This window comes from Plutella xylostella, chromosome 27 (genome assembly GCF_932276165.1).
Source record: "Plutella xylostella chromosome 27, ilPluXylo3.1, whole genome shotgun sequence".
NCBI classification, from domain to species: domain Eukaryota; kingdom Metazoa; phylum Arthropoda; class Insecta; order Lepidoptera; family Plutellidae; genus Plutella; species Plutella xylostella.
In genome coordinates this window covers 2,542,654-2,569,479 of record NC_064007.1, presented here as the reverse complement: position 1 = coordinate 2,569,479, position 26,826 = coordinate 2,542,654, and the positions used below count along the sequence as shown (strand labels likewise).

General features: G+C 40.4%; 2 protein-coding genes across 2 annotated transcripts in view; both read left to right on the top strand.

Moving 5' to 3' along the window:
• Positions 1–15,174, top strand: part of LOC105381284 — a 35,183-nt gene extending 20,009 nt beyond the window's left edge. The window contains exons 8-23 of the mRNA XM_048631094.1: positions 298–457; positions 1,000–1,109; positions 1,469–1,655; positions 3,595–3,761; positions 4,163–4,326; positions 5,399–5,554; positions 5,665–5,697; positions 6,298–6,387; positions 6,757–6,815; positions 7,204–7,833; positions 8,123–8,234; positions 8,634–8,766; positions 10,496–10,653; positions 12,113–13,011; positions 14,625–14,828; positions 14,968–15,174. Coding sequence (XP_048487051.1) covers positions 298–457; positions 1,000–1,109; positions 1,469–1,655; positions 3,595–3,761; positions 4,163–4,326; positions 5,399–5,554; positions 5,665–5,697; positions 6,298–6,387; positions 6,757–6,815; positions 7,204–7,833; positions 8,123–8,234; positions 8,634–8,766; positions 10,496–10,653; positions 12,113–13,011; positions 14,625–14,826 — 3,260 coding nt within the window. The 3' untranslated portion in view covers positions 14,827–14,828; positions 14,968–15,174. The remainder of the gene's footprint in view (positions 1–297; positions 458–999; positions 1,110–1,468; positions 1,656–3,594; positions 3,762–4,162; positions 4,327–5,398; positions 5,555–5,664; positions 5,698–6,297; positions 6,388–6,756; positions 6,816–7,203; positions 7,834–8,122; positions 8,235–8,633; positions 8,767–10,495; positions 10,654–12,112; positions 13,012–14,624; positions 14,829–14,967) is intronic.
• Positions 15,175–22,823: 7,649 nt separating this feature from the next.
• Positions 22,824–23,770, top strand: LOC105381255 (protein lethal(2)essential for life). The gene has a single exon (XM_011550944.3). It carries the CDS (start codon positions 22,990–22,992, stop codon positions 23,632–23,634), a length of 645 nt encoding a protein of 214 aa, XP_011549246.3. The 5' UTR covers positions 22,824–22,989; the 3' UTR covers positions 23,635–23,770.
• The last annotated feature ends 3,056 nt before the right edge of the window (positions 23,771–26,826 follow it).

The window sequence follows — 26,826 nt, the reverse complement described above, 5'->3', positions numbered from 1 at the left end:
ATATGGAAGCGTTTAGGTCACGCTTAAACACATTTAAATGTAGAGGGTATTACATGAACGCGATAATGTATGCCGAATCATGGTTGAGTTATTGAGTTACTTACTACACTTTACCACAGTTTAGAACCTATACCCCCTTATTTATAGAAAAGTAATAGGAAGTTTTAGCTATTGAACGGTTTTATCCCTCTCTTTCATAGAACAAATTGTTATCTGTCAGAGGGACTAAACAGTTCATTAGCAGAAAACAGTTCAAAAGGTACAGATTATTGAACTAACACCATCTTCCCCCTACAGCAGTATCGCCCCCACCCGCCATCTCGCCCGAAGCCGCCCCCGCGCTGCCGCCCCCCGCGCGGCCCCCGCGCATGTCCCGCCCCGCGCACCCCGCGCGCACCCCCCGCGACTTCGTGCGCCACGTCATGAGGCTGCACGCTGACTCTGATGTTGGGTTCAGGTACTGTGAGGTTCACGTGGCATAACCATGACGAATGCACAGTTTGAAAGCAAATTTTTTCAAGGTTGCGGTCCAATAGAGTAGTGTTTCAAAGTCAAATTCAAATGTTTTTATTCATCGTATTAAATATAAAATTTTCTGATGAATGTAAATTTTTACAAACTACTCTTAGTTCGGATAAGGGGCTCTTTCGTCACTGTATTAGTTAGATTGTCAGTCGCTAACTGCCCTGAGTCCTTCGGACGTGACTCAGGAAGGCTCGTTTCATGCCTAAAATGCGTCAAGATTCCACTTCCATCATCATCAGCCCCGAATCGCCCACTGCCGGACATAGGGCTCACCCAAGGAGCGTCACAACACAAGACACAGGGTCCTCGGCATTCCTCATCCAGCCACTAACAGTAACCTGTCTATGCCGGTACAACTTGTTAACCCCACCAGGCCACCAATCATCATCACCGGTTCTTTGACAAATATGGCCGGTAAAAACTAGCTTGATTTTATATTACGTATATTTAACCTACCTTGTTATATATTTACAGTAAAGAGTACGAGATAGTGGTGGCCAAGTCAGCCGCGTTGGGTCACACGAGCCACTACAGCCACCGCCCAGAGAACCGGCTCAAGAACAGATACCTCAACATTACAGCTTGTGAGTATTTTAATTAATTACATACACACATAGAGAGGCCCACTCACACACGTTCATTTATATAATCTACTGCAGGACATGGGCTTCCTCTAAGAAGGGTTCTTATTGTACTTAATAGTACTTCGCTACGCTTGGCAGACGGGTCGGAGGTATCATTTAACATCCAAGAGCCGAGATTTCAGATGAAAACTTGATACGCCCCTCGTTGAGGCTCTTTTCGTCCACCTCCATATCTGCGTTGCCAAATGCCCAAACATCTGTGTCAATATCATTTTAAACACCCGTCAAACGTTGTCTAAACTTTTTTATTACTTTAATACGGTAAGTACATTAATACAACAAAACCCCTCTACCCCCAGACGACCACTCCCGCGTCTGCGTGTCCTCGGGCGGGCGGTGCGGCGCGCCCGGCTGCGTGGGCGGCGCGGGGGCGGGCGGCTGCGACTACGTCAACGCTAACTTTATAGACGGCATGCTACCGGCTTTGGACGAGCAGAGGATCAAGTATATTAAGAAGAAACTTGAACGACGGAATAAGCCCCAAAGGTGAGTAGATCAATGAAAGGTGATCTTTATTTGTCTAGTTCGTTGTTATTTAAATGGTGTTGGAAAAGGGGGGTGTGACTATGTCAATAGCAACTTTATAGACGGCATGCTACCGGCCTTGGACGAGCAGAGGATCAAGTATATTAAGAAGAAACTTGAGCGACGGAATAAGCCCCAAAGGTTAGTAAATAAAGGTGGTGTTAGGTGGTCTTTATTGTGAAGATCGTTGTTATTGGGTGGCGTTAGAAAAGGGGGGTGTGACTATATCAAAATCAATAGCAACTTTATAGACGGCATGCTACGGGCTTTGGACGAGCAGAGGATCAAGTATATTAAGAAGAAACTTGAGCGACGGAATAAGCCGCAAAGGTATGTGAAGTAAGGTCATTATTTGGGTGGCGTTAGATAGAAGAAGGGTGTAATTAAGTTAACGACAACACTATACCTGAATGTCACTAGCGTTGGACGAATCAAATATATTAGTGGTATCCCATTGTCTTTTAGATTTGAAACCACCAATCCATATAACATGTATATAACAGTATTACTGGCTCAGTTAATTTAACTATCATCGTCATCATCACCTTCTATCTCCCACTGTCGAGTATACGAGGGCTACACCGAAAAGATCGGGAATAGAATACTTAGGAAGAAATTAGAGTGAAACCTTTTTGGTGTATCAAATGTAGTGTTTTTTCAAACATAATTCCATTTTCGAATTTTAAAAAAAGTAAAAAATAAAAGATTATTGACCATTTGAATTTGACAAGTCGGTGTAAAAAATGGAGCTTACGCGGGAACATTTCCGTGCAATAATTTTTCACAACTTTCGTCGAGGTTTATCTCAAGAACAATGTCTCGCCGAGCTTGTTTCTATTTATAAACTTGAAGCACCAAGTAAAACGACTATATATCGTTGGTATTCTGAGTTTCGCCGTGGACGTTCCTCTCTTACCACAGTCCCTTCTACTGGTCGGCCAAAAACAGCGGTAACACAAGATAACATCGATGCTGTACGCCAGTTAATAAAAGAAGATAGACATGTGACATACGAGCAGATTCGGGCTTCTCTCAGCATTGGTATGAGGGTGGGTGCCCCACCGTTTGACCGAGGAACAAAAGTCGGCTCGTGTTAATTGGTGTCGATCTGCTCTGCAACGGTTCAATGGAGGCAGTTCAAATGCTGTCTACAATATCGTCTCTGGTGATGAATCGTGGATTTATTCATATGAGCCCGAAAGAAAACATCAATCGGCAGTTTGGGTCTTCGAAGGTGAGGTCAAGCCAACAAAAGTTATTCGCTCACGCAGCGTGTCGAAAAAATGGTCGCTTCGTTTGTATCGAAAACTGGCCATGTGGCTACGATTCCATTACAAGAACAAAGGACGGTTACTGCTGATTGGTACACAACAGTTTGTTTGCCGGAAGTCGTAAGAGAACTTCGTAAAACTAACCCGAATCGTCGTATAATCCTTCACCACGATAATGCAAGCTCTCATACCGCTCGCAAAACAAGAACGTTTTTAAATATGGAAAACGTGGAGTTGATGGACCATCCTCCGTATAGCCCTGATCTGAGCCCCAATGATTATTTTACATTCCCAAGAATTAAAGATATGCTACGTGGTCAACGGTTTAGCGGCCCAGAAGAGGCGGTCGAAGCTTACAAATCAGCTGTTTTGACAGTATCCACTTCAGACTGGAATTACTGTTTCAATGATTGGTTTAATCGAATGAAAAAGTGCATTGAATGTCACGGAGACTACTTTGAAAAACAATAAAAGTAAATAATATTATGATATCTTTGTACTTTTTTCTATTCCCGATCATTTCGGTATCGCCCTCGTATGCCTCCTGTTTTGTACGCCAATTTTTCCGGTCCTGTGCCTGTCTGGTCCACTGTAAAATTTTACTATAATCGTCACATTTTCATCCACAGACAACCATCAGTGAAGCCCATCAAACCGCCGCCAAACCTGACAGAAGGCATAGAGTCCGCATTCCTCAACATAGAGTTCAGTGGCATTGTGGAGTGGGAGCGAGACGGCGACTGTTCCAGTGAAGAAGACGATGACCCTGAGCTGGATGATGTTGTTATCGATATTGGTCAGTATTATCAGTAGCTTATAGTTTATTTTCAGTGCCCCATTGAGTCAGCGTTCCACAACATGAGTTGTGGACGAAAGGACTTATGACTATTGACTAGTGGAAGTAACGTATGACTAGTTCTAGATACCACCAGACACCATGGGCGGTTTGCTATTGACGCTATCTTGACTGGCCAGTCCTTTCTCCACGGAGATACCCTAGTATAACTGTAGTAACTATCACCGACACAATAAGAAGCAGAAGGCCGACTAAAAGCAGGCTAGAAGTGAGCTAAACCTTTGCTAATGTGCCATATAAGAAGGTCTCAAAGAATAGCCTCTTTTGAGGCCTTCTGCTTCTTATTGTGTCGGTGATCTAAATCCTCTTCTAATATGCCATACCAATTTACCCCTTTCCAGAAGGCCAACCTACTCAAATCAAGCTGGAATGGGTGGTCTGGCGGCGGCGCTACATCGCCACGCAGGGCCCCACCCCGCCCACGCTCGCGTCCTTCTGGCGCATGGTGTGGCAGCACCGCGCGCGCACCCTCGTCTGCATCACCAACCTCGTGGAGAGGGGGCGGGTATGTGTGTTGTGTAGTGGGAATGACCACAATGGCGGCAAAATATGGTTATGGAGATGGCACCAACGTTAAATCACATAATCCAGTCGTAGCCATGTTTCAAAAGTGCGATGCTTTGGTATACTGGATTAACACATAGGCTTCTCTTTATCCCGGAATTCCCACGGGGAACCTTTTAGCAGCACTATCGAGTGTGCCTTTCAGGTTCTGACCAATACATTATCGGGGAGAAAAAATGGCGACTGAACCAACCGATTAGAACTGGGGAAACAGACACAGTCGCCATTACCATTAAGGCGCCATCTGTAATTAGATAGATAGATAGAATATTCTTTATTTGTACACAAACAGAAAAGAAATTACAAAACTTTGTACGGAACGACTACATAGTTCAAAGAAATAACTAGATACAGTAGTTAGTTCGATTACGCTCGCGGAGGTTCTGGAACATTCCATAATTTTCGTGATTTTTCCATAATGTTCTACATTATAGTATAGTATAGTATAGAATAAATAGTTCGACAATAGTCCAGAAGGTTCTAGAACAATGGCCAGGGAATGTTCCATAACGTCCGCGAACCTTCTAGTCGCTAAGTTAGGTACTTATAGTCGTTCGATGTATTGTTTATGTTTGTACCTACTGTGGTAATAATACCTAATAAATAGTGTGACCTCGGGTATCTCTGGAATATTCGGGAAGATCGCTCGCCGGACTATATAAAGGGACGGGTCCGGCGAATATTATAGTCAGTCTAATAGTAACAGCGGAACAGTAAACAACAGACAGTCCACTAGTAACAGCCTAACAGTGAAGATCTCCAGAGACACCCGAAGCCAACAGTGAACAGTATTACCGGTGTTTTCTTTGGAAGACTTTACAGGCTAACAGCTACCTCAACAGTGGCATTTCCTCATCTTCTTATAGAACCAACAGGTGCACTGCCACTTCCTTCGAACCGTACAGTAATAGTTCCCCGAAACGGTTTGAGGTGATCCGCACAAACTTATATACTAACACATACATAGGTACAAAAATGGCTTTTACTTTTACCAATGTCTTTATTTTCCACAGCGCAAGTGCGACATGTACTGGCCGAGCGGCGGGCGCGGCAGCTCGGCGGACTTCGGCGGCGTGCACGTGACGCTGCTGCACGAGGACGTGCGCGCCGCCTACACCGTGCGCACCATGCGCGTGCGCACCGCGGCGAACAAGGTCACAACATCCCTAGTAACTAAATCATGATGGAGCAAACATATTGTAATATGGACTTTTTCAGCTTATTTTATTATTCATGTTACGAACTTGAGACGTAATACTCAAAGAAAATAAATAAATAGGCTTCATCAACGACTTCATCGACGAGTTCTCCAGTGGCAAACGCATCGTGGGACGCCCTCCTGCCCGCGGGACCGACGACCTTAGGCGGGTCGCCGGCAGTGGAGTGTTGTGACGCTCCTTGGGAGTGACCTTTGTTCAGCAGCTACATATTGCACGGCGCCAGTGCGACGTGTATTGACGCTGCTGCACGAGGACGTGCGCGCCGCGTACACCGTGCGCACCATGCGCGTGCGCACCGCGGCCAACAAGGTGTTTGTGGCGAAAGACTTGTGAAAACTTGCGCCTCAAGATCATAACTTAAATACTCAAATAAGCTGAAAAAGATCATATTAACTACATGTTGGCCCCATTATAATTTAGGGTGACTTGCACGAAACATTTAAACGCATTTATATCTATTGCTGTCCTGCTCAGTCTGTATACTGCCAAAGCAAGCGAGCAATAGATTTAAATACGTTTAAATGTTTCGTGCAAGCTAACCTTAGTTACTAAATTAGATATTTTATACTGAATACAGATACACAATAACAGATACCTAGCCAAATCAGATTACGATTCAGACACCTACGGCTATTGCTTAAACTGTATGTAGGGTTCTAGCCTTCTAACCTATATTTCCTTCTCTTCTCCAGGACTCCGACTCGCCGCCAGAAGAGCGAATCATCAGCCAGTTCCACTACACCGTGTGGCCCGACCACGGCACGCCGCGACACCCATTGCAGGTAATATTACGACCGAATGGTGCAGTAGCTAGTGACGATCACTGCTAAGCCGAAAGTCTGGGTTCGATCCCGGATATTTCTACTCGGGTCTTGGGTGTTAATATGTATCTGTGTAGATATACACTGTGTTGCAAAAAGGTTATACAAATCCGAAAGGGGGTGACTCAGGGGGTCATTCAATATTCGAAACTCGTAGAACAAAAGTGGTCCAGAATTAGAGGCTTAGTATACCCTGCTTGCAACACCTTACATAAACTGTCCGATATCCATGCAGGCTGTGCCTAGCTTGGGGTCGGATGGCCGTGTGTGAGATGCCCCCACATAATAGTATTTCTATTTCATACTAATAAACGATTCTACTCTACTCAGGTACTGCCGCTGGTGCGCGCCGCCGCCGCCGCGCCGCGCACCGTTCTGGTGCACTGCAGGTCAGCTCTATACTATACTCTGTAAACACTAAACATATAGCATGAGTCCTATGACAGTGACAGCTACACATAATCTTTTGCGGACGCCCCGAATAATCTGTAATTTCATTTGTTTTATAAATGCAAAACACACAGGTGGCCACAATTTTGGTCAAGATACGTGATTTCTACTGTAAAGTACACGAGTGAATGAATAATAACAGATATTGGACAGCGTGAATGCCGCGACGAATAGTGATTGCGCGGATTAGCGCACAAAAATTGTGCGTTCATCTCGAATCTTTTAAAGATACGTCACATTATCAAAAGCAAAAGCATTTTACACGGTGTGTATCGACCTATTGGACATCCTATAGAGTCAATACTAAAACTTCAACTTCTATTTCAGTGCGGGCGTCGGTCGAACGGGCACCTACATAGTCCTGGACGCACAACTCAACCAGCTCAAACTGACCGGGACACTGTCACCTCTGGGCTTCCTCTGTCGGGCCAGGACGCAACGAAACCACCTGGTCCAAACTGAAGAACAATACATATTCGTACACGACGCTCTGTTAGAACACGTAAGATCAGGAAACACAGAGGTAGAGCCAGAAAAAGCAAGAGATTATCTAGTCAAATTACTACAACCGATCACGGAGGAAGAATTAGCCGTGTTAGACCTAAATCCTGTTAAGAATAAAAGCGTTAACGACTTGACAAATGGCTTCGATCACGCAGAAACGTCCAGTTTAAAGTCGAGTAAGATTGAGTCCGAAAGAACAGATTTGCCGAACGGCGACGGGAGTCAACTATCGATGAAGACTGACGATTTGTCGGAGAGTAAATCGGAATCGGTGAAGGAGAATGGGGATGGGGAATCCACGAGTCAGGAGGAGAGAGGGGAGGGGATGGTGAATGGGAATGGGGATGACTCGGAGGGGGTGTATGATCTGGCGCCGCGAGCGACGGATACGTATAGTAAAAAAATGGCGGCGTATAACAATTTGAGTGAACAGGAGAAGGAGGAGATTAGGCGGTGAGTTTGCTTTGTTGTTTCGAACATTTTGTGTAAAATAAAAGCACTTAGACTTGTATGGCCTTACCACAAAAACTTATACAGTATTTAACAGGTATTTAGCGCTGTCAGACGCCTACAAAATCTGCCAAATTTCGTTATAAACACTTGTTAAACAGTGTTTAATTTTTTTGTTGTAATACGGATAAACTCTCAGTAGAGAATCCTAGAGAAACTTTAGCCACGAAACAGTCTATAATTTTAGTATATTTTTCATAATAATTACTTATGTCTATTTTGCAATTTTCAGGGCGAACCGAGCGGAAAACTACGCGATACTGGAGCGAATGCGATCACTGTCGAATAGGACGCAGCAGTTCGAGGGACCCCCGCCGTGTAATTTATTAGAGAAACAATATTTGGTAAGTTTTTCTTTTCTTTTACGACTATAAACAGTCGATTTTAGTAGTAGTGGGCAAGTTTTGTGGTTTTGGATTTTAGTCGGAGCTCTTTTATCACTATCCTTATTATGATTTACTTTGGTTTGTAGTTACAGCATAATTTATTCGTTCATATCGCTGATTGACTTTAAATCGGTGAACCAGTTCGCGATGGCTTATGGTGCTGATAGGTGAAATCGCCATCGCGCACTGGCCTTTAGCCTTTAGGTATGCCGGGGAAGTACATAGTTAATTTAATCAGTGACGTTACCGTTGCCAGTTCAATGTAGTATGTACACTTGATTTTTTTGTTTTTCACAGTTTGTTCACCTGCTAACGATAACGTCCTAGATTTTAATCCAAAACAACGTTGATCCACAGTTAATATCCCGATCCTGCGTGGAGGCGTCTATCTGCGCGCGCGCCGCCCACAACGTGGACAAGAACCGGCCCGGCAGCATGTTGCCGTCTGACGCCGCCAGGGTCATGCTGGTGCCTAAGCCCGGTGTTGAAGGTTAGTGTTATATCCGGTTGCCAATGTATGAGCTCGTTATTGACGTACATAAAAGCACTATATTGCGATTCGCAATAAAAACGTGACTGTGATTTGTGAAACGTGAATGAGTTTGTCTACGTCGATAAAAATGCCCTGCAACCCGGTCTATTCCACAATGCCTTACCCAACTTACGGTAACCTTTGATTCGGATAAAATATCCTGTAAAATCTTCTTCCATTTAGCGTGCAGCTGAACTGGTTTTTATGCGGTTTTGGTCAGATACATAGAATGGCTTCGATCACGTGGAATAGGTTATGTTAGTGAATATCTGTGTCGTGCGTGGAGCCGTCTATCTGCGCGCGCCGCCCACAACGTGGACAAGAACCGGCCCGGCAGCATGTTGCCGTCTGACGCCGCCAGGGTTATGCTCGTGCCCAAACCCGGTGTTGAAGGTTAGTGTTATTATTGACCACCATCGAAGTAGTAAAAAAGGCAGAAGGAATCTCGCTAACTAAACACTGAGGCACAACTATGGCGGCGACATGAGAGTGTGTAGGTGCGACGTGTTTTCATTGTTCTCAATTTTACCTGTATGTAATAGTATCGGTATTTATGGGGTTTTCCGCGTTTAGGTATATTGATTTCAGCTGAACTACTATTTATGCGGTTTTCCTTAGATAGATAGAATGGCTTCGATCCCGTGGAATCTAAGTCATTGCCCATGTAGCTAAATACTCTAGATTATGTTAGTTAATATCTGTGTGGTGCGTGGAGCCGTCTATCTGCGCGCGCGCCGCCCACAACGTGGACAAGAACCGACCCGCTAGGATGCTGCCGTCTGATGCCGCCAGGGTCATGCTGGTGCCCAAACCTGGTGTTGAAGGTAAGTGTTATTATCTATATATCCCACAAAACGCAAGGCTAAGGCTCTGGGAGGAAAAGCAGCCCCAGGATCCTTTCCTACCTGTTGAGGAAAAACTTGCTCCCGGTAACAGTCTTCCCTGGCACATCTGGAAGACTCTAAATCGGTTGCGGGCAGAGGTAGGCTGCTGCAAGGACAATCTCTGTAAGTGGGCTATACCGTTGGTAACAACCTATGCGACTGTGGTACCGCCCCCCAGACTATGGAGCATTTACTCTCCTGTCCCCTGTGCCCTTCCACCTGCACACGGGACGACTTACTCCAGGCCAACCAGAATGCTATCATAGTTGCTTCTTTTTGGTCTGGACAAATATAAAAAATCGCATTTCACTGACACGAAAGAAGAAGAAGAAGATCTATATATCCTGTCCCGTTGCCATGGATAACAGTTTCGAGGCAGAGAATTGTTACTGCTATATCGCATTTCGGGATAAACACGTAATTGTGAAGTGAAACGTGGATGAAAATATAATCTACGTCGATAAAAATGCCCTGTAACCCGGTCTGTTCCACAATGTCTTGCTCAACTTACGGTAACCTTTGTATCTGATAAAATATCTTGTAAAATCTTTTTGCATTTACTGTCTGTACTTCTTTAAACGCAATTCTGTTGTTTATTGACGTAGGTACTTTAGACGAAAATATATTGTGTGACATAGGCAAACATAGATATAGGTACATAGCACAAGCGAAACATAACATACACCTTATTTTATCTTATCTCCTTTATTAGCTAACGGATATCCATATCGCCATCCATATACACCTCCACCTACCAATTACTCAACCACTCAACTCACCCCAAAACCCTTTCCCCCCAACAGGCAGTGAATACATAAACGCCTCGTGGGTGTGCGGGCGCCGGCGCCTCCGTGAGTTCGCGGTGGCACAGCACCCTCTGCCGTCAGCCTCTGTAGACCTGTGGAGGCTGCTGTGGGACCATACGGCGCAGCTGGTGCTGGTGTTGTGGGATGATGATCCGGTGAGTGTGATGTTTGTTGTTGTGGATTTAAAGTAAGTAGCGTCAGGCGATTCTTTGGTGTGATTTTGCGAGGATGCTGGAAGGCTTAGGATCTCTGTTACCCGTATGCCATTAGAGCATTATAAATGCTGCCTTCTCAACTCATGGAGACTGTTGTGGGAGCACACCGCCCAACTGGGGCTGGTTCTGTGGGACAATGATCCGGTGAGTGTGATGTGTGTTGATGTGGATTTAGGTGAAATGTATATGTCATACTGCCTCCGTGAGTTCGCGGTGGCGCAGCACCCTCTACCATCGGCTTCTGTAGACCTGTGGAGACTGTTGTGGGACCACACCGCTCAGCTCGTGCTGGTGTTGTGGGATGATGATCCGGTGAGTGAAATTGTGGATGAGTTTAATGTTTGTAGCTGTGGATTTAGGTGAAATGGGCCTCTCCCAAGTAGAGCCGCAGTATCGCTGCCGTCAGCTTCTATGGACTTATGCTGTGGGACCACACCGCTCAACTATTGCAAGTGTTGTGAGATGATGATCCGGTATGTGAAATTGTGGATGATTTTAATGTGTGTAGTTGTTGATTTAGGCGAAATGGGCCTCTCCCAAGTAGGGACACAGTACCTATAGCTACCGTCAGCTTCTGTGGACTTGTGCTCGTGTTGTGGGATGATGATCCAGTGAGTGTATGAAATGAAATCGTTTATAAATTTCCCTACTTCGTTTTTGAGTGAAATGTGTGCTGGTGTAGATTTTGGTGAAGTGGGTATTTAAAGAGTAGGCCTGTAATGTAGCATGACATGCGACCCTTCCCGCTCATACGGCCAAAAGTGGTCAACAATGACATACTCTGTGGACCTGTAAGGAGTCAAGGACTATTGTGGGATCCGGTATATTTATGATTGTAATGTGTGTTGGTGTAAATTTAAAATGAATATGAATATGAGCTTAAGGCGTTTATTCCGTCTTTTCTATTAGATTCGTCTTTGTCTATATCTAGGAGCGTCATAATACTTTTCCCTCGAACTCTTTGGTACTGTCGCAATCTGTTACACCACTCAATTTGAGTGTACTGTTTGTCGATGCAAATTTTGCTGACGTGTAAAATGTGAGTATATAACTTCCCGGTGGGTTTTTCCACCGTAATGACTGTAGTAATAACTTCGGATCTATCATATCAAGAAGTTATACCTAGTAGATTACTTCAGTGGCTGAGAGACTGACAGTGTAATGTTAGAATAATCATCCCCAGAATATACTAATCAGAGTGTAATTCGTGTAGTTATAAATTCAAATGAAATGTGAAAAGTCCGTGAATGATCCCTTGCTAGGGCAGTTTTACGATGCCATACTTTAAACACGGATAGTTCAAATAATTGGTTGAAAGTTTAAATGCAGCATTTACTGCGTAACAACACGGATTCATAAATATTTGCTATGTAAAGCTAACCTTCAAATGTCATTTCAGGATTGCGAGATCTTCTGGCCAACTGAGGACGAAAAGGAGCTATTCATTGCCAACTTCAGGGCGAGCTTCGTCTCCAAAGACACCTACGTAGCGCACAGGAAGTCGGACCGGAAGTCACCGGTCGTCACGCCGGAACCGGAGAAACCGGAAATGAACGGCCATCGCCGGTCGGAGAGCGGAGACTGCAATGACGATGAAAGACTTATACCAGAGAATAGCTCACCTATCCTAGACTCAGAACCAGCCTACAGGTTCGACAGAACAGAGCTAAGATTAGAGCGTCTAAGCAGCGGCAGCAAAGACTTATCAGCCCGAAAATCAATAGCCAACGGAGACCTATTCTCCTCGTTATCCGAAACGCGAAAATCGGGCCCCAAATCGCCGCGATCGCCGTCGAAAATGTCGCTCAAAAACTTTAAACTGAGCTCTCCCACCAAGTTTAAGTTCCCCGACTGGGGGTCTCGAGCGGCTGGTTCCCCCCCGGACACGGCCCCGCCCCCGCCCCCCGTCGCCCCCGCGCTCACCGTCGAAGAAGAGACGGAACTCCGAAGACCCGTCTACATGTTCGAGAAAGTCACCTCCATCCCCGAAGACGTACCTTTAGACCGAATAATCGAAGTGACAAATGTTAGCGTGCATTCCTTACAAGACGACTACCAGTTGAGTGTTAAATTCATGCGGTGTAGTGGCTGGTTAGAGGGGGAGACTACGGCTTACACTCTCGGTCATCCGGAAGAGAATGAGTTTATAAGGGGGGTGATGGAAGCCAAGAGTGAAGAGGAGAGGGGGGAGGCGTTGGATCGACTGACGGAACCGTATAAAGACTCGTTTGCGCTGGTCGAGTTTGTGGCTGGGTGCCAGATGGAGTACAAGAACGGGCCGGTCGTTGTTGTTGACAAGTAAGTATGGCATTTGTCATTATTTATTGTTGCTCATATTCACAGTCAAAACTTTTGCCGGGTAAAAGAGGAAGATTTTTGATCCTTAGTATGTAATAGATAGTGTATTACATTACCTTACCATCTGTAAGACTTTTGTTGCCTTGAAAATCAGTAGAGTCACCTGAGTCACTATGATAATAGCTTGCATAACTTTGAGAGTTTACCTTTCCTCGCATAGCGGAAACTACCATAAATCTTTAGACAGATGACAGAAGATTATTCATGTATTGTATATGTACTGTCAGCTGCATACGTAGATATATAGTGCCACAATCTTATCTGTTCCGGTGGCGACGTCGCTGTGATCGAATCCAGTGTTGCTTTCGATAAAATTTTGCCTATTTCTGGTTTAAACGACAATGCATTTCTGCTATTACCTATTGTTATAATTAGGTACATTCATAAGTATAGATAAATCAAAATATAGGGTCGATAGTAAATGAAAGAGGATATAATATATCAAACGACATTTGTTGTATGGAAAATTTGTCCACGGCGAACAGAAATAAAATTCGTTCTGATATAGGAGATTAAATCTAGATTACAATGGTATAGGTAATATATCTGGGTCGGGGGAATAAGGAGATACGACTTAAAAAAAACTATTAATTATTATTTTTTAACACTTTATTTTACATTTTCTATAGTAACAAGAAACAAGAGCATATACAATTAAAAGAAAATTCAGACAGTGTGCAAAGGCTAATTCATTATCATCATCATCATCACGACCCATCACGTCCCCACTGCTGGGGCACGGGTCTCCTTCCAAAGGCTAATTGCCAAAAAGCTATTTCTTTCAGCCAACTCTTGATAGGTTGCGAAAACAATGACATGTCATAAATCATCATTATTTCGTCTAAAATCGCTGCAGGTGCGCGAAATTCTTCTTGGTATACTGCCTAAGATTTAAAGTAATCATGTCATGTCCTCACATCTGTAATCAAAGAAAAATAAAGGTTATATACTTTTCAGTATCACGACCCATCCCGTACCCACTGCTGGGGTACGGGTCTCACGGGAAAATATTTAATAAAATTACATGGAGTATATGGGTAAAATTATTCGTCATATTTGGCAACACTAACCTGTAGCCGCTGCAACTCGTTCTTCCAATTTTTCAAAAGGAATTAAAGGCGCCTGAATATGTTATTCTTCCTGCATAAAAGCCAAGCCAATATAATATATAGTACTACTTTTCTTGCATCACATTACAGCGCTTTTGGCATTATTTCACCCAGAAAATCACAAAACAAATTATTTAATTAGTATTTACTGCTCTTCCCAGAAATTGACAACTCAAATAACGCAGTAACGCACAGAGTATGAAATGACATGACGTTTGACAATGACGTCTCGTTAGTTGCACATTTTGACCACCGGAACAGATAAGATTGTGGCACTATACACTTTTGTACCTTGTCAATCTGGAATTGCCTATCCAATCCATTAATTGAATCATTAACGGTTCGGCACTCTGACAAGATACAGAAGTGTATAGCTACTTTTGCAGCTGACAGTACTATAAAACATTCACATACAATCCACTTATAATACACTCCCCTCCCCAGAAACGGCGACTGGAAAGCCATGTCGTTCTGCAGCCTGTCGGAAGCCTGCGGGGCCCTTAGCGCGACCGAACCCGCCGACATCTACCGCTACTGCGCGCTCGGGGCGCACGCGAGATGCGCACGCGCAAGGAAGGCGGTGGTAGCGCCCTCTGCGCTGTTGGCGCAGTATGCGGCGCTGGCGACTTATCATGCTAATACTTGAAGGTACGGAAGGGTTGACATAGATTTTTTGTTAATATATGCGATTTTTTATTCTGATAAATAGACTTTTCCTCATTGTTGTTTACGTGCGTATGTCTTACCTTAACCAAAGTAAAATACATATACTTATTTCCTTTTTCAGGTGTCCAGAAAGTCCTGATCCACGACAAAACGAGAGTGAATAAGACACGTATGTCGCACATTTATTGAATGTTGACGGCTTACAGAGTAACGTATAATACTCAAAGCGTTGTGTGTATAGTATACCTGAACTAAATGTTGAGTATCCAAAATAGTCATGCGAATTTGAACCGTATGCCAATGATATTAACGCTGCTTATGTGTTTTACGAAGTTGATTGTACAAATGTTGATAGAAGAGGCAACTAAAGAAGCATGTAATTGAAGGACCTTCGTGAATCGCACAAGTTATACTCGTTAGTTAGTTAAAGCGGCGTTTTATCAATATGGTCGTCAAATAGAAATAAACTATATGCTATTGGCGTTTATGAGACTTATTGTTGTTAACTAAAATTGTTCTTGTAAATTGTCATTCTGCATGATAGGAATATTTCTGTTTAAACGATCGATAGATCATTGGCATACATTATACAGTTCAGTATTCGCAAAAAAAAAAGACTTTTACTAAGCGTAATATGCTTGTTTTTATATATAGGAGTTAGGTGTATAGGAATAATCCTAATAGTTTTTATAAATGCACACAATATTTAATCCTGTTAGCTGAAAAGTTTTTTTTCACATTTCTTACCGTTTATCTTGTCTTGTCACAAGTTGTCGTGACCTTTGTAGAGAGGTCGACCAATCCATGTACAGTATTTAAGTTTAGAACCAATGTTCGCATTTATTTCAATTTAGGTTGTTCCACTCAATAGCACATCACAATTAATTCGATAAGCCGGTATGCTCAAAAGTATTTTCAACGTACATTTCTTAAAACTATTTTAAGTTTAAATCAATGCCGATAGAGTTCAAATTGGCCTACATTGGATTTAGACATAACTTTTCAAATAAGAGACAAATAAAATATACAGCTTATTAAATCATAATTTCTACTACTTTGACTGTTTTTATTATAGGTGTTTTCTTTCTATCAGAGGTTTTCAAGAAATGTACCGCGTAAAATTTATAATTAAAAAGCTTTGTTGTATAATTATCTTATGAACTATGAATGTGGTTGTGTGCTTCAGTATGATAAAATATTGGGAGAAATTAATACTAATTTTATAGAAATTGTGTCCTCTAGGTTACCGAATGCAATAGCCATGCAATATTATATAGAGTTGTGGCGTAACTAAACTTTTCATAGATGTGCAATAGTTATTTTCAAACCGTTCTAGAGTATTGTAATGAATGAGTCAGTATAATTATATTTTTACTATCGAATCTTGTTGGTAACAGTTTGTACAATATAAAAATCATTATTATTATGCAATTACTGTTATTTAGATATGCTTTGGTCACTCTGAGAGATAAGGAAACCAATTTTCGTTATCCAATGCATACTTACAGTAGCAGCCATATCGTCAGATTGATATATTTATCGCTATCACTTTTAATTTGAAAGGAGCTGTCAGCTGGGGCCCTATCGCGAAGTCAAAATGAAATAAAGTTTACGAAGTAATTAGTGTCAAATTCAAAACAAATCAACAAAATAATTTTGAATCAGAAAATGTTTCTCTAAACTAGTTTGCCATCGTTACACTCGTCTCATAAATTTTGGATTGCCCAACAACAAGAAGTTGCTGAAAGTATTTTAAAAAACGCCATGTTTTTACGAATGTGATAGTATTTTTTTCAGTTATAGACTGATAGCGATAGATAAAAGCAACTGGCTTTTGCAATGATCTATTTAGTAAATGTTACCCGTAATTTTTAGTTCAAACTTTCTTATTTTTGAACAAGTGTTGGTGTACAATGGCCTGTTGCGGTATTAATCAAAAAACTTCCCTTTAAATAAAAAAAGTACATTATATCTACTGACTGAATGTACTCTTCCTTCGTAAGGTAAGGAGTTTATTATCTCATTTTAGTAAATAGCTACTAATGTAGCTTTACATAAATACGAATAGTTGTAGGAGCTGATTTTGATGGAACATTTCCTATATTTTGATCGGTCCAAATATTAATTTTGGCATCCATTAATCTACCTTGAGTATGAAGTATCTTCAAAATTAGCTCCTGTTTGTTCATTATAAAAAAAATGTAACCGTAATTCCTATTAAATCAAGTTTATGGTCCAGTATTTTTTATGATTATTATGAATAGTAATATGACTAAATGTGTTAAGACTGCTTAACGTGGGTTTTTGTCAATTAATGTAAGGGATGTAGCGCGAGGCATTGAGTTGCCAGTGAAATGTGGCTTGTAGGCCTGCGCAGACGAGGTACTAGCCACCAGATCCTCTAGTACGGGTTTTGCTTTTTATGAAAACGAAAAAAGTTTACGTTTTCTCCTGTCATCTGCATACATTATCTGTCAAAAGATTCATGATAGTTTCCATTAGAGGCGCCACTTAGTATGGGAGAAAACGTAAACTTTTATAGTTTTCGACAAACTATCAAACCTGTACTAGACCTGCAGGTACTTTTGGTCCGTCAATATCTTAGGTTAACAATGATATCGATTCTGAAGGCAGAAATTTTAAATTTAGCGATGTCAAAACCTTAATTTCTTTGTTTAAAATTCGACTCTATGATTGTTTCCGTAAATGTCATTTTATGCTACCAATTTTTTTAGTTTGACAGCGTTAAAATTAGAATTTCTGCCTTCAGAATCAACATCAATATACGAACTCGCGTCTCGACAAATAACACCGCACTTCTACCAATAAGCACTTATTTTGAATTAGTTCTTTTAGAAGACTTGTGACTTTATTAATTAGTACAATGGTTGTCAGAACGGATTGAAAGTAAACAAAATGCGGATAGTCTTTCGATAATCTATGTGTTATTGTTTATTCGATGTATTAGATATGCATATCGACGGACAAAAAAGTATCCTTTGGGATATTACCTCGTCTGGGCAGGCCTTGTATTAAGGTTTTTTTGTGCATAATTTTGACTCATGGTATATTACCACGTATTAATGTGAATGTAACGATAAACCATGGCTGTATGCTAGTATGTGTTATGTGAATTACTGCCTCTATATTGAAGTAGTGACTAAAAGAGTCATATGGAGATATGACTGTATGAAGATTCGTAAAAAGACATAAAACTTTTAGGTATTTTCAAAGCATTTTGACTACGAAGTTATATAGGTACTATAGATAACTAAGTCTGGAAAAGGTATAAAGATAACTAAGACTTAGTGATGATTGTAATTTTGTGTTAAACAGGATTTTCAATGTAAAGTGAATCAAAACCCCATGAAAAATATATTTTTCACCGACTTGAATATAGAGGCGATATTATAGTTGTCCAGGCGGGTCTTGTTTGTGCGTCCCATTACTCACGATGTGCCATTTATTACTAGGTATAGTTACATAAATATTTAGTAAAATTATATTATATTTATTTAGTTACACTTTGTAACCATGTGACTACGTTTTTAGCTTCGGTTTTTATAGTTGACTCTACATAAATATAGGTTAGTTATTTCATATACTCGTATTAGAGATTTAGATGATTTTTATGTCCAGTAACTTTTTTTTAGCAGAATATTATATCTAAACATATAATTTAAGAGTAAAGAATGTATATTGAACAGTTTTGTTTAGAAAGTCCAGCCCAGTTAAGTGAAAGATGGTTTATATTCACTGCGTGCAAACATTCCCGCCTTAAATGTTAACCAAAGAAGCGTCTGTGTATAGTGTATACTGTATAGGCCGACCACTTGAAGATGGCAGCCAGAGATATACGTCTATCCCGCTCTAACGCATGCTTCCGTGCGCTGTCTGTTTCTGCGTCCGCCATTTCCAACTGTATAGGCTTTATTGTATAAAATATGATTGGTAATTTAAATAGAAGGAAAATATGTACGCAAAATGGAGTGTCTCAAAAAGTCTAGATAATGTTTAGGCTAGGTATTATGTAATTTCGTAACTTAGAGTCGTCATTGGCTAGGAAATGTAATTGAATTTCGGCTTTGTTTCATGTGAAGTGTAATTTTGACTTAAAACTCCGCATATACATACAATCTTTGATGCATATTTCTGGTGTTACTTTCTATGTAAAGAAAAAATGGCCTTCATTAAATAATAGGTATTGTTACACCTGCGCAGTGCAAACAAATAATCAACGATTAGAAATGTTGACGTCCTGTAGCTAATGGCTTTTAATTAGCAAAATATTTTAATTTTTATAACTTACTTGATTTAAATAGACGCCTTAAAAAAGTATAAATATTCCATCGCTTGCTTTTCCTCATTTGAAAGAGAACTTGGGTATGTGAAATCTCATTATTTCATGATCATGTATGTAATTTTGACCAGGGTATAGTCGATAAAGTCCACAATATCATTCATTCTTCCATACACCTGTTTACATTTTGTCAACATAATTAGATGCCCAGTAATGTAACATTAAATTTAAAAGTAACTTACCCCTTAAAATTTGGCAGTTATTGTAAACTTTTCTGTACCTAAATTAAATTAGTCAGAGATTACATTGAGATTATTCTGAATATTTAGAAATTAAAGTTTAAAGTTAAAATCGACTTAAGCTTACAACTCAGGAAACATGTTTCATCCATAATTTCTTGTCTATTTTATCTAAAATGTAGTTATTCAAATGAAACTACATTTTTTTCTACAATAGGCTAGAAATTATTCATAAATTTCAAATACAGGACAGCTGTAACGTTCATTAAAAAACCCCGCCTGTAATTAAACGAAATGTGCCAATTTTTTTATCTTCCCTAAAGTATTGTATAAGTTGCTTTCCAGGTTTATAACTGTAATGCATTCAAACATACACTTAAGTTGTATAGGTATGGGTAAAAAACATAAATATGTTTATACACCGCATTTTGATACGTACATTGGGTGTACAAAATGTATACTAAGCATGATTTATTGATGAGTTTGATGACCCTAGCCAGTCAGTTCAATATGAAAAGTGTTTGCAAATGAACTGCGCAAAAATGTGTAAAAATAAAATAGCACAAATAATAATCTTTCATCACAATTACTTTAGTCTTATAATATAGTTAATGTTGAAGATTTGTGATCCATTTTTAAGTGTTAGGGTAATTAAATGTAAACATTTTCTAATGGATAGGTGTAGCTAGTAGTTCTTACAGCTATACTTATTAAATTAATGACTGCAAGCTAATAAGATGTCTACATTTAATTACTTGTAACTTTAATGATATATAGTTTCTTTCTAGAATTTTTATAATTTTATTTTTTCTTTGTACAGTTGCACGTATTATGTTTATAAATGGAATTAGTTTAGTTTGACATCTTTTTATTTTAACATATTGACATCACGAAGTGTGAGAGGATAATGTAAAATCACATGGATACTATTTATTTTTATCTAACCGCCTGTATTATTTTAAATGTAAAAAATATAATAAAAAATACAATGTAATAATGTTGACTGGTTTCATTTCTATGATAATTTGATAGTGGTGTAGGTAGTTAATATAATAATCGATGTCCCTTTTACTTGGGCACTCGTGGCTACGTGACTATATAGCAATAAATATTACATAAACAATAATAGTAGGACGTAATGAATGAACTACCTACCTATAAAAACTGAACAACACCATGCCCATGCCTAAAGATGACTTGCACATAGTAGTAGACTGATATGGATTCATTACATTGACTACCTTCGGATTAACTAACCACATGTTGCGATGAGTACCAACCGTACCTACCTATTTTCCGGTGAAACTGAAGATGGAAGAATATGAGTAGGTACTAGTGATGTAACGAATATTCGTATTCGCATTCGCGAATATTCGCACATTTTTGGATATTCGCATTCGCATTCGCAAAATTTTGTGCGAATGTTTTGCGAATATCAGTACTTATAAGAAAAAAGTATTTTAAAACAATGTTAGGTTAACAAAATCAAAATCCATTCGTCTATAACCTTTTATTACAAGTTACCCTCTTAATCACATTACCACTCTTACTTTATCATTTGGTATTTATTTATTTATTTTTTTGGGCAATGAAACTTTAGAAATAGTTAATATAAGGTGGGCCAAAAGTAATCACCCTATTTGAAGTTGCTCTCATTTGTACAAATAGCCGCCAATTTCAAATTTGTTTTGATATTGGTGGACTAGACAAATGCAGAAGTCATGAAGTGATATACTCCCCAAGATCGCGGAATAATTGAGTATACTTATTCAGTTTTCGGGACGCCTTTTTTTCGTTTTATCTGTAATTTTTCCCTGCAAAATCGCCCGATTTTGCCGTTTGAGACGGTTTTTGAGGGGTTTTTTGAAGATCCGTGTTTATGTGAATAAGCCCGTGTCTCTGGAAGCCCTTAAGGCGAGTGCGAGAATCTCTGGCCGGAAGATCTCGCTGGAGTGATGAGAAATGCCATAAAAGGAGCCCGTATGGCAATCAATTGTGACGGCGCCCATTTTGCCGATATCATCTTCTAGACTTTACCAATAAAATTGTAAAGGTTCAAATAAACATGATCAAAACACAGAATCCAGGTTTTTCATTTAGAAAAAAATGAGAGCAAACAATTTGGGATGACTTCTATTGGTCCACCTTGTAGTTTCATAAGACCTAAACATACACTCACGTGCAAAGAAATAGTTCCACTTAAAAAATACAGACACCAAATAGCCCCTATTTTTTAAAACATTTAATAGAAAATTTTAATAAAATATTAACGTTTTTAGTTGGTAATATTCTGATTCGTCTTTAAATGAACTTAAAAATTGCAGACGTCGTCATTATGTATTTTTTTTGCGCTTAGGAGTAAATTAGTGTTTTTCTTAATGAATCTTTTTCATTGCCCGTGAGTGTAAATAAACAAACAAAAAGCGTATTTTGACAGTATAGTGTCAGAGCAAGACATAGGTACATTTAAATACGTTTAAATCTTTCGTGTAAATCATGATTCTGTGAAACGAACTCACAGTCGCAATGTGTCGTAACTGTTACGGAGCTAAATAAAGTTTTAAAAAAAAATGCGTCTAGTATTTTTAATCTTATTCGGAATGCGCCTAGAACGGAACGTACCTCGTTCAGTACGAGGTTGATGAAATATGCATATTGCCACCAAACCATAGAAATAATGCCAAATTTGAACACAAACTGAATATTCGCATTCGCATTCGCATTCGCGAATGTCGATTTCAGATATTCGCATTCGCATTCGCATTCGCGAATGTCCAAAAACACACATTCGTTACATCACTAGTAGGTACGGAGAGAGAACAACCTAGAAAGTTCCAAACTATATCAGTTACATCACGTTCAACCTGAAAACGACGCGAGCGGGAGTTGAACATGGATCAATGATTATCTACATAAGTACGTACGGTATGACGGTACATGACCTACTCCAATGTAATCTTTGTTAGGAATGTGAATTTTTGCTATTCAACACTAGATGGCGTTAGGAATTGCAAAGTATTAAAAGATATTGTAATAATTTTAAAGTTTTCTAAGGGTTACATGTGCGATTTCCGGCGTAAATAAATACAAACATATTAAAGTACAATTTAAAAAATATCAGTTAAGTAACTAGTTAAAGCTACCCATCGAATGAAATAAACTAACGTCAACTTATTTACTTACCTATTCAACACAAAATAGCTTAGGTATGTTATCAAATGGGATAAGTAGGTACATCTGTGTATAATTTAATCGAGAACATATTGTGTTTGGTAAATAATTCATGAAAATATCCCGTATATTCCCGTTATCTCTCGACCGTTCTCGAACCGTGCAATACGTGTTCAACTAAGGTCGGACCACGTAAACATTCTAGAATCTACTCGCCGCTAGATGGCCGTAGCGGGTATATAAACTCGCGCTCCGACTGCATTTCAAGTCAAAATACAAAACGTACAAGCGCATCAAGGAGGTTTCTAGCGACTGAAAGGAGTTCAATTTGCTTCTTTTTCACCAAAGAGGTTAATATTTCGCTACTTCTGAAGAAGAACATCATTGATTAATTTGTCAGCTTCGTAAAAAATACACGGAAAAACACATAAAAATGGGAGATTTCGGAAGAAAATCATTTTTGCTGGCTGCTGCCGTTACATTCCTCATCATATCACCGCGACACATCATGGCAGAGGAGACGTGTGCCGGCAAGGAGAAGACGGACAAGGCCGAGACTGCCGCCAACACGCTCTACGACCAAGACTTCGGCATGGCCCTCACTCCCGAGGACCTTCTCACCACCATGCTGTCTCCATTCTCATCTCCCTGGATGCTGCGCGACTACTTCCGTCCCTGGCGCCTGTCAGCAGTCAACGACCTCGGCTCCACCATCAAAACCGACAAAGACAAGTTCCAGGTCAACCTAGACGTGCAGCACTTCACGCCCGACGAGATAACCGTGAAAACCGACGACGGATTCATCATAGTTGAAGGGAAACATGAGGAGAAGAAGGACGACCACGGGATGGTGGCGAGACAGTTTGTCAGGAAGTATTCTCTGCCGCGCGGGACGAGGCCTGAGACTGTGTCTTCGAGTATATCAGCTGATGGGGTGCTGACGGTGACGGCTCCCCTGGACCCGAGTGCCGCCGTGGGGCTCCGGGTGGTGCCGATTGAGAAGACTGGGCCGGTGCGGAAGGTGAAGAAGGCGGAAGGAGACGGGGTGGAAGGCTCCTGCAACGGTCAGACCGGGTAGATTGATGCTGGTGCTGCGACTTAGTAATTCCTTGTTACCAAATTCCGTTAGGTTAGGTACTTAGTTATACTTATTATTTAATGTTTCATTTTATGCAAGACTGATAAATTAAATAAATGACTCACTATAACAATAACAAACTTCTTTTATTTGTACTCCTTAAGATTCTACTGGAGATTAGCATTCATTCGCAACTCCATCCACGTATATAGTAGGGTAGTTGAAGTTGTAGGGTAGGGAATGACCTAACAACCCCTTACCCCACGCAGAGAAAAAAATATATACGTCCGATTTCTATGACGGTCATCGGGCCGAACGCCCGGTTTTATGTGCCTCCAGCTACAATCCGCCAAAATCATGCCAAAATTTAAACTCAATAGAAACTATTTTTGATGATGCCAAAAAATAGTCGTCAAATCATATACCCCATCCACACGCTTGGCGAACAATGGCAAACAGCAAACACGGACGTGTGGATGGGTGTTTGTCGTTGTTTGCCTGTTTGTGTTTGTGTTCGCCAGTGTTCGGCATCGGTGTCGGTTTTTCTTGCCAGATCAAAGGATGTTCGGCAAACAGTTTGCTACGTATCCACACGTCTGGCAGCGATCCAGTATGCGCGCTGAGCTTGGAGGAGGCGAACGTATTTACTTGCTACATTTTTTCGTTGGCGCGCAAAGCGTAAAAAATGTCTGATTGGACAGCACCTACGATTCTGAACCATGTTTCTGGAATTCCAAAGATGCCGATCACAAAAAATCGGCAAAAGGTTAATGATGCATCATGGACTCGCCACTGAGGAAAAAAAACACTACGTTACGACTCGCCTCAGCATTATAATAAAAATTGCTGTTGCTGCGAGCTTTGCTTCGCCTTAAAAAGTTTTACCATGGGAATTCCGGGATAAAAAGTAGCCTATGTTCTTTCTACGGGTCTAGACCATATCTATACCAAAATTCATTCAAATCCGTTCAGTAGTTTTGGCGTGAAAGAGTAACAGACAGACAGACACAGTTACTTTCGCATTTATAATATTAGTTAAGATTAGGATAAAAGTGTCAAGGTTTTTTTTTCCTTTTAATAAAAATATGTCAACCCGAAAGTAATAGCTGCCACAAGCCCGTCCGCCATGTTTGCCGATTCGGAACGTTATGAACGTTCGCCGAGCATGTGGATGGCTGTTTGTGTTGGGTGATTGTGGTTGGTGTTTGGGACTTTGTTTGCTGTTTGCGGTGTTTGTGACAAACAGCAAGCGTGTGGATGGGGCTATAGACTTATATAGTATATACTCAGTATACAGGATGTTGCAAAAAGGGTATACTAAGCCGAAACCTACATGTGCAGCATGTTATATCTAAGCCCGAAACTGAAATCAGAATTTAAAAATTCGCGAAAAAAAATATCATTTTCCATAGAAACTTGTTGGTCACGTGGCTTTTTACTATGGAAAAAAAAATATTTTTCGCGTATTTCCAATTTCTGATTTCAGTTTTGGGCTTAGATATAACATGCTGCACATGTAGAATTCGCCTTAGTATACCAATTTTGCAACACCCTGTATACTAAGTATAAGCGTCAAATAGTCGTGTTTGCTAAAAAAATTGTCGTAACTTATACCCCATCCACACGCTCGGCGAACAATGGCAATCAGCAAACAGCAAACAGCAAACACTGACGTGTGGATGGGTGTTTGTCGTTGTTTGCCTGTTTGTGTTTGTGTTCGCCAGTGTTCGGCATCGGTGTCGGTTTTTCTTGCCAGATCAAAGGATGTTCGGCAAACAGTTCGTTACGTATCCACACGTCTGGCAGCGATCAGTATGCGCGCTAGCATTGCGGGAGGCGGACGTATCAACTTGCTACACTTTTTCGTTGGCGCGCATTTTTTTTATGTATGTTCACCGATTACTCCGCCGTTTATGAACCGATTTTGAAAATTCTTTTTTTTTTGTATTGGGTTGAGCTCCCAGGTGGTCCCATTTTTTTTTCAGAATTTTATCTCACCCCTAAGGGTGGGTAAAGGGGTAAAAACAGGGTATGAATTTCCATTTTGGACACATTTTAACCGATTCTAATGAAATTAAAAACAAAAATATAGTTCTTGTAACAAAAAAATATGATGGTGACCTTGAGCTGATCTGATGATGGAAACGGAAGGCAGTCAAGGGAACTCCTCAACGGTATATAGCAACTACCTCGTGTTTAGGCTTGAATGATTCGTATTGATTAGTAGGACTTTTTGGTATCATTTGCATCTTACTTTTGATTAAAAATTATTGCAAATAAACTAAAAATTATAAAATAAAATAATAATTAAAAAGAAGAAGTCAGTTTTTTTTTATTCTTATTATCCCACCATCGTCTTTGCTTTCTTCTTATTTTCCTTTTATCTTTCTCTTGCTTTAATTTATATAATAAAAATATGTCAACCCGAAAGTAATAGCTCGTCGTCCGCCGTGTTTGCCGGTTCGGAATGTTATGAGCGTTGGCCGAGCATGTGGATGGCTGTTTGTGTTCGGTGATTGTGGTTGGTGTTTGGGACTTTGTTTGCTGTTTGCCGTGTTTGTGACAAACAGCAAGCGTATGGATGGGGCTTTAGGAGTTAAAGCTATACTTTATGGAGGATTATAGCTGGAGGTATCCAGTTATAATCCTCCAGTCTCTCCAGAACAAACGGTAAGGCCTATAAGATAGTCGTAATGACATGCCAAATTTCAGAAATAGGTAGTCGTCAAAAGATAGCAGAGATGCAGAGATATAAAGGTACTTTGCTGCAGCCGGTGGAGGATTATAGCTGGAGGTTTTGAAAATATCGAATATCTTTGAAACTACTATGACTATCGAATTGAATTATGTCTCAAAAATAGTCGCTCCTATTGCTTGATAAAAGCTGTTAAATAATTATATCAAATTCTTCGTACAAATCAAAGTGGACGAGAATGCACAAGTGAGCCAGTACACAAAAAATAATAGCACCATAGCATTGAAGTACACATACCTACACATAACATATTATGTACCGACCGGTACACCGGTGACCGGTGGCCGACCCCATCACCTACTTTACTTTAAAGTCATTCCAACATGGCCTACCCTTAATACCTACATTCAGTCAGACAAATTTCTTCAAACAATTTTACATCGAGCTCTTTTTGTACTATAACAGCAATAACTTTTTTCTTAATTAAAACATAGCAA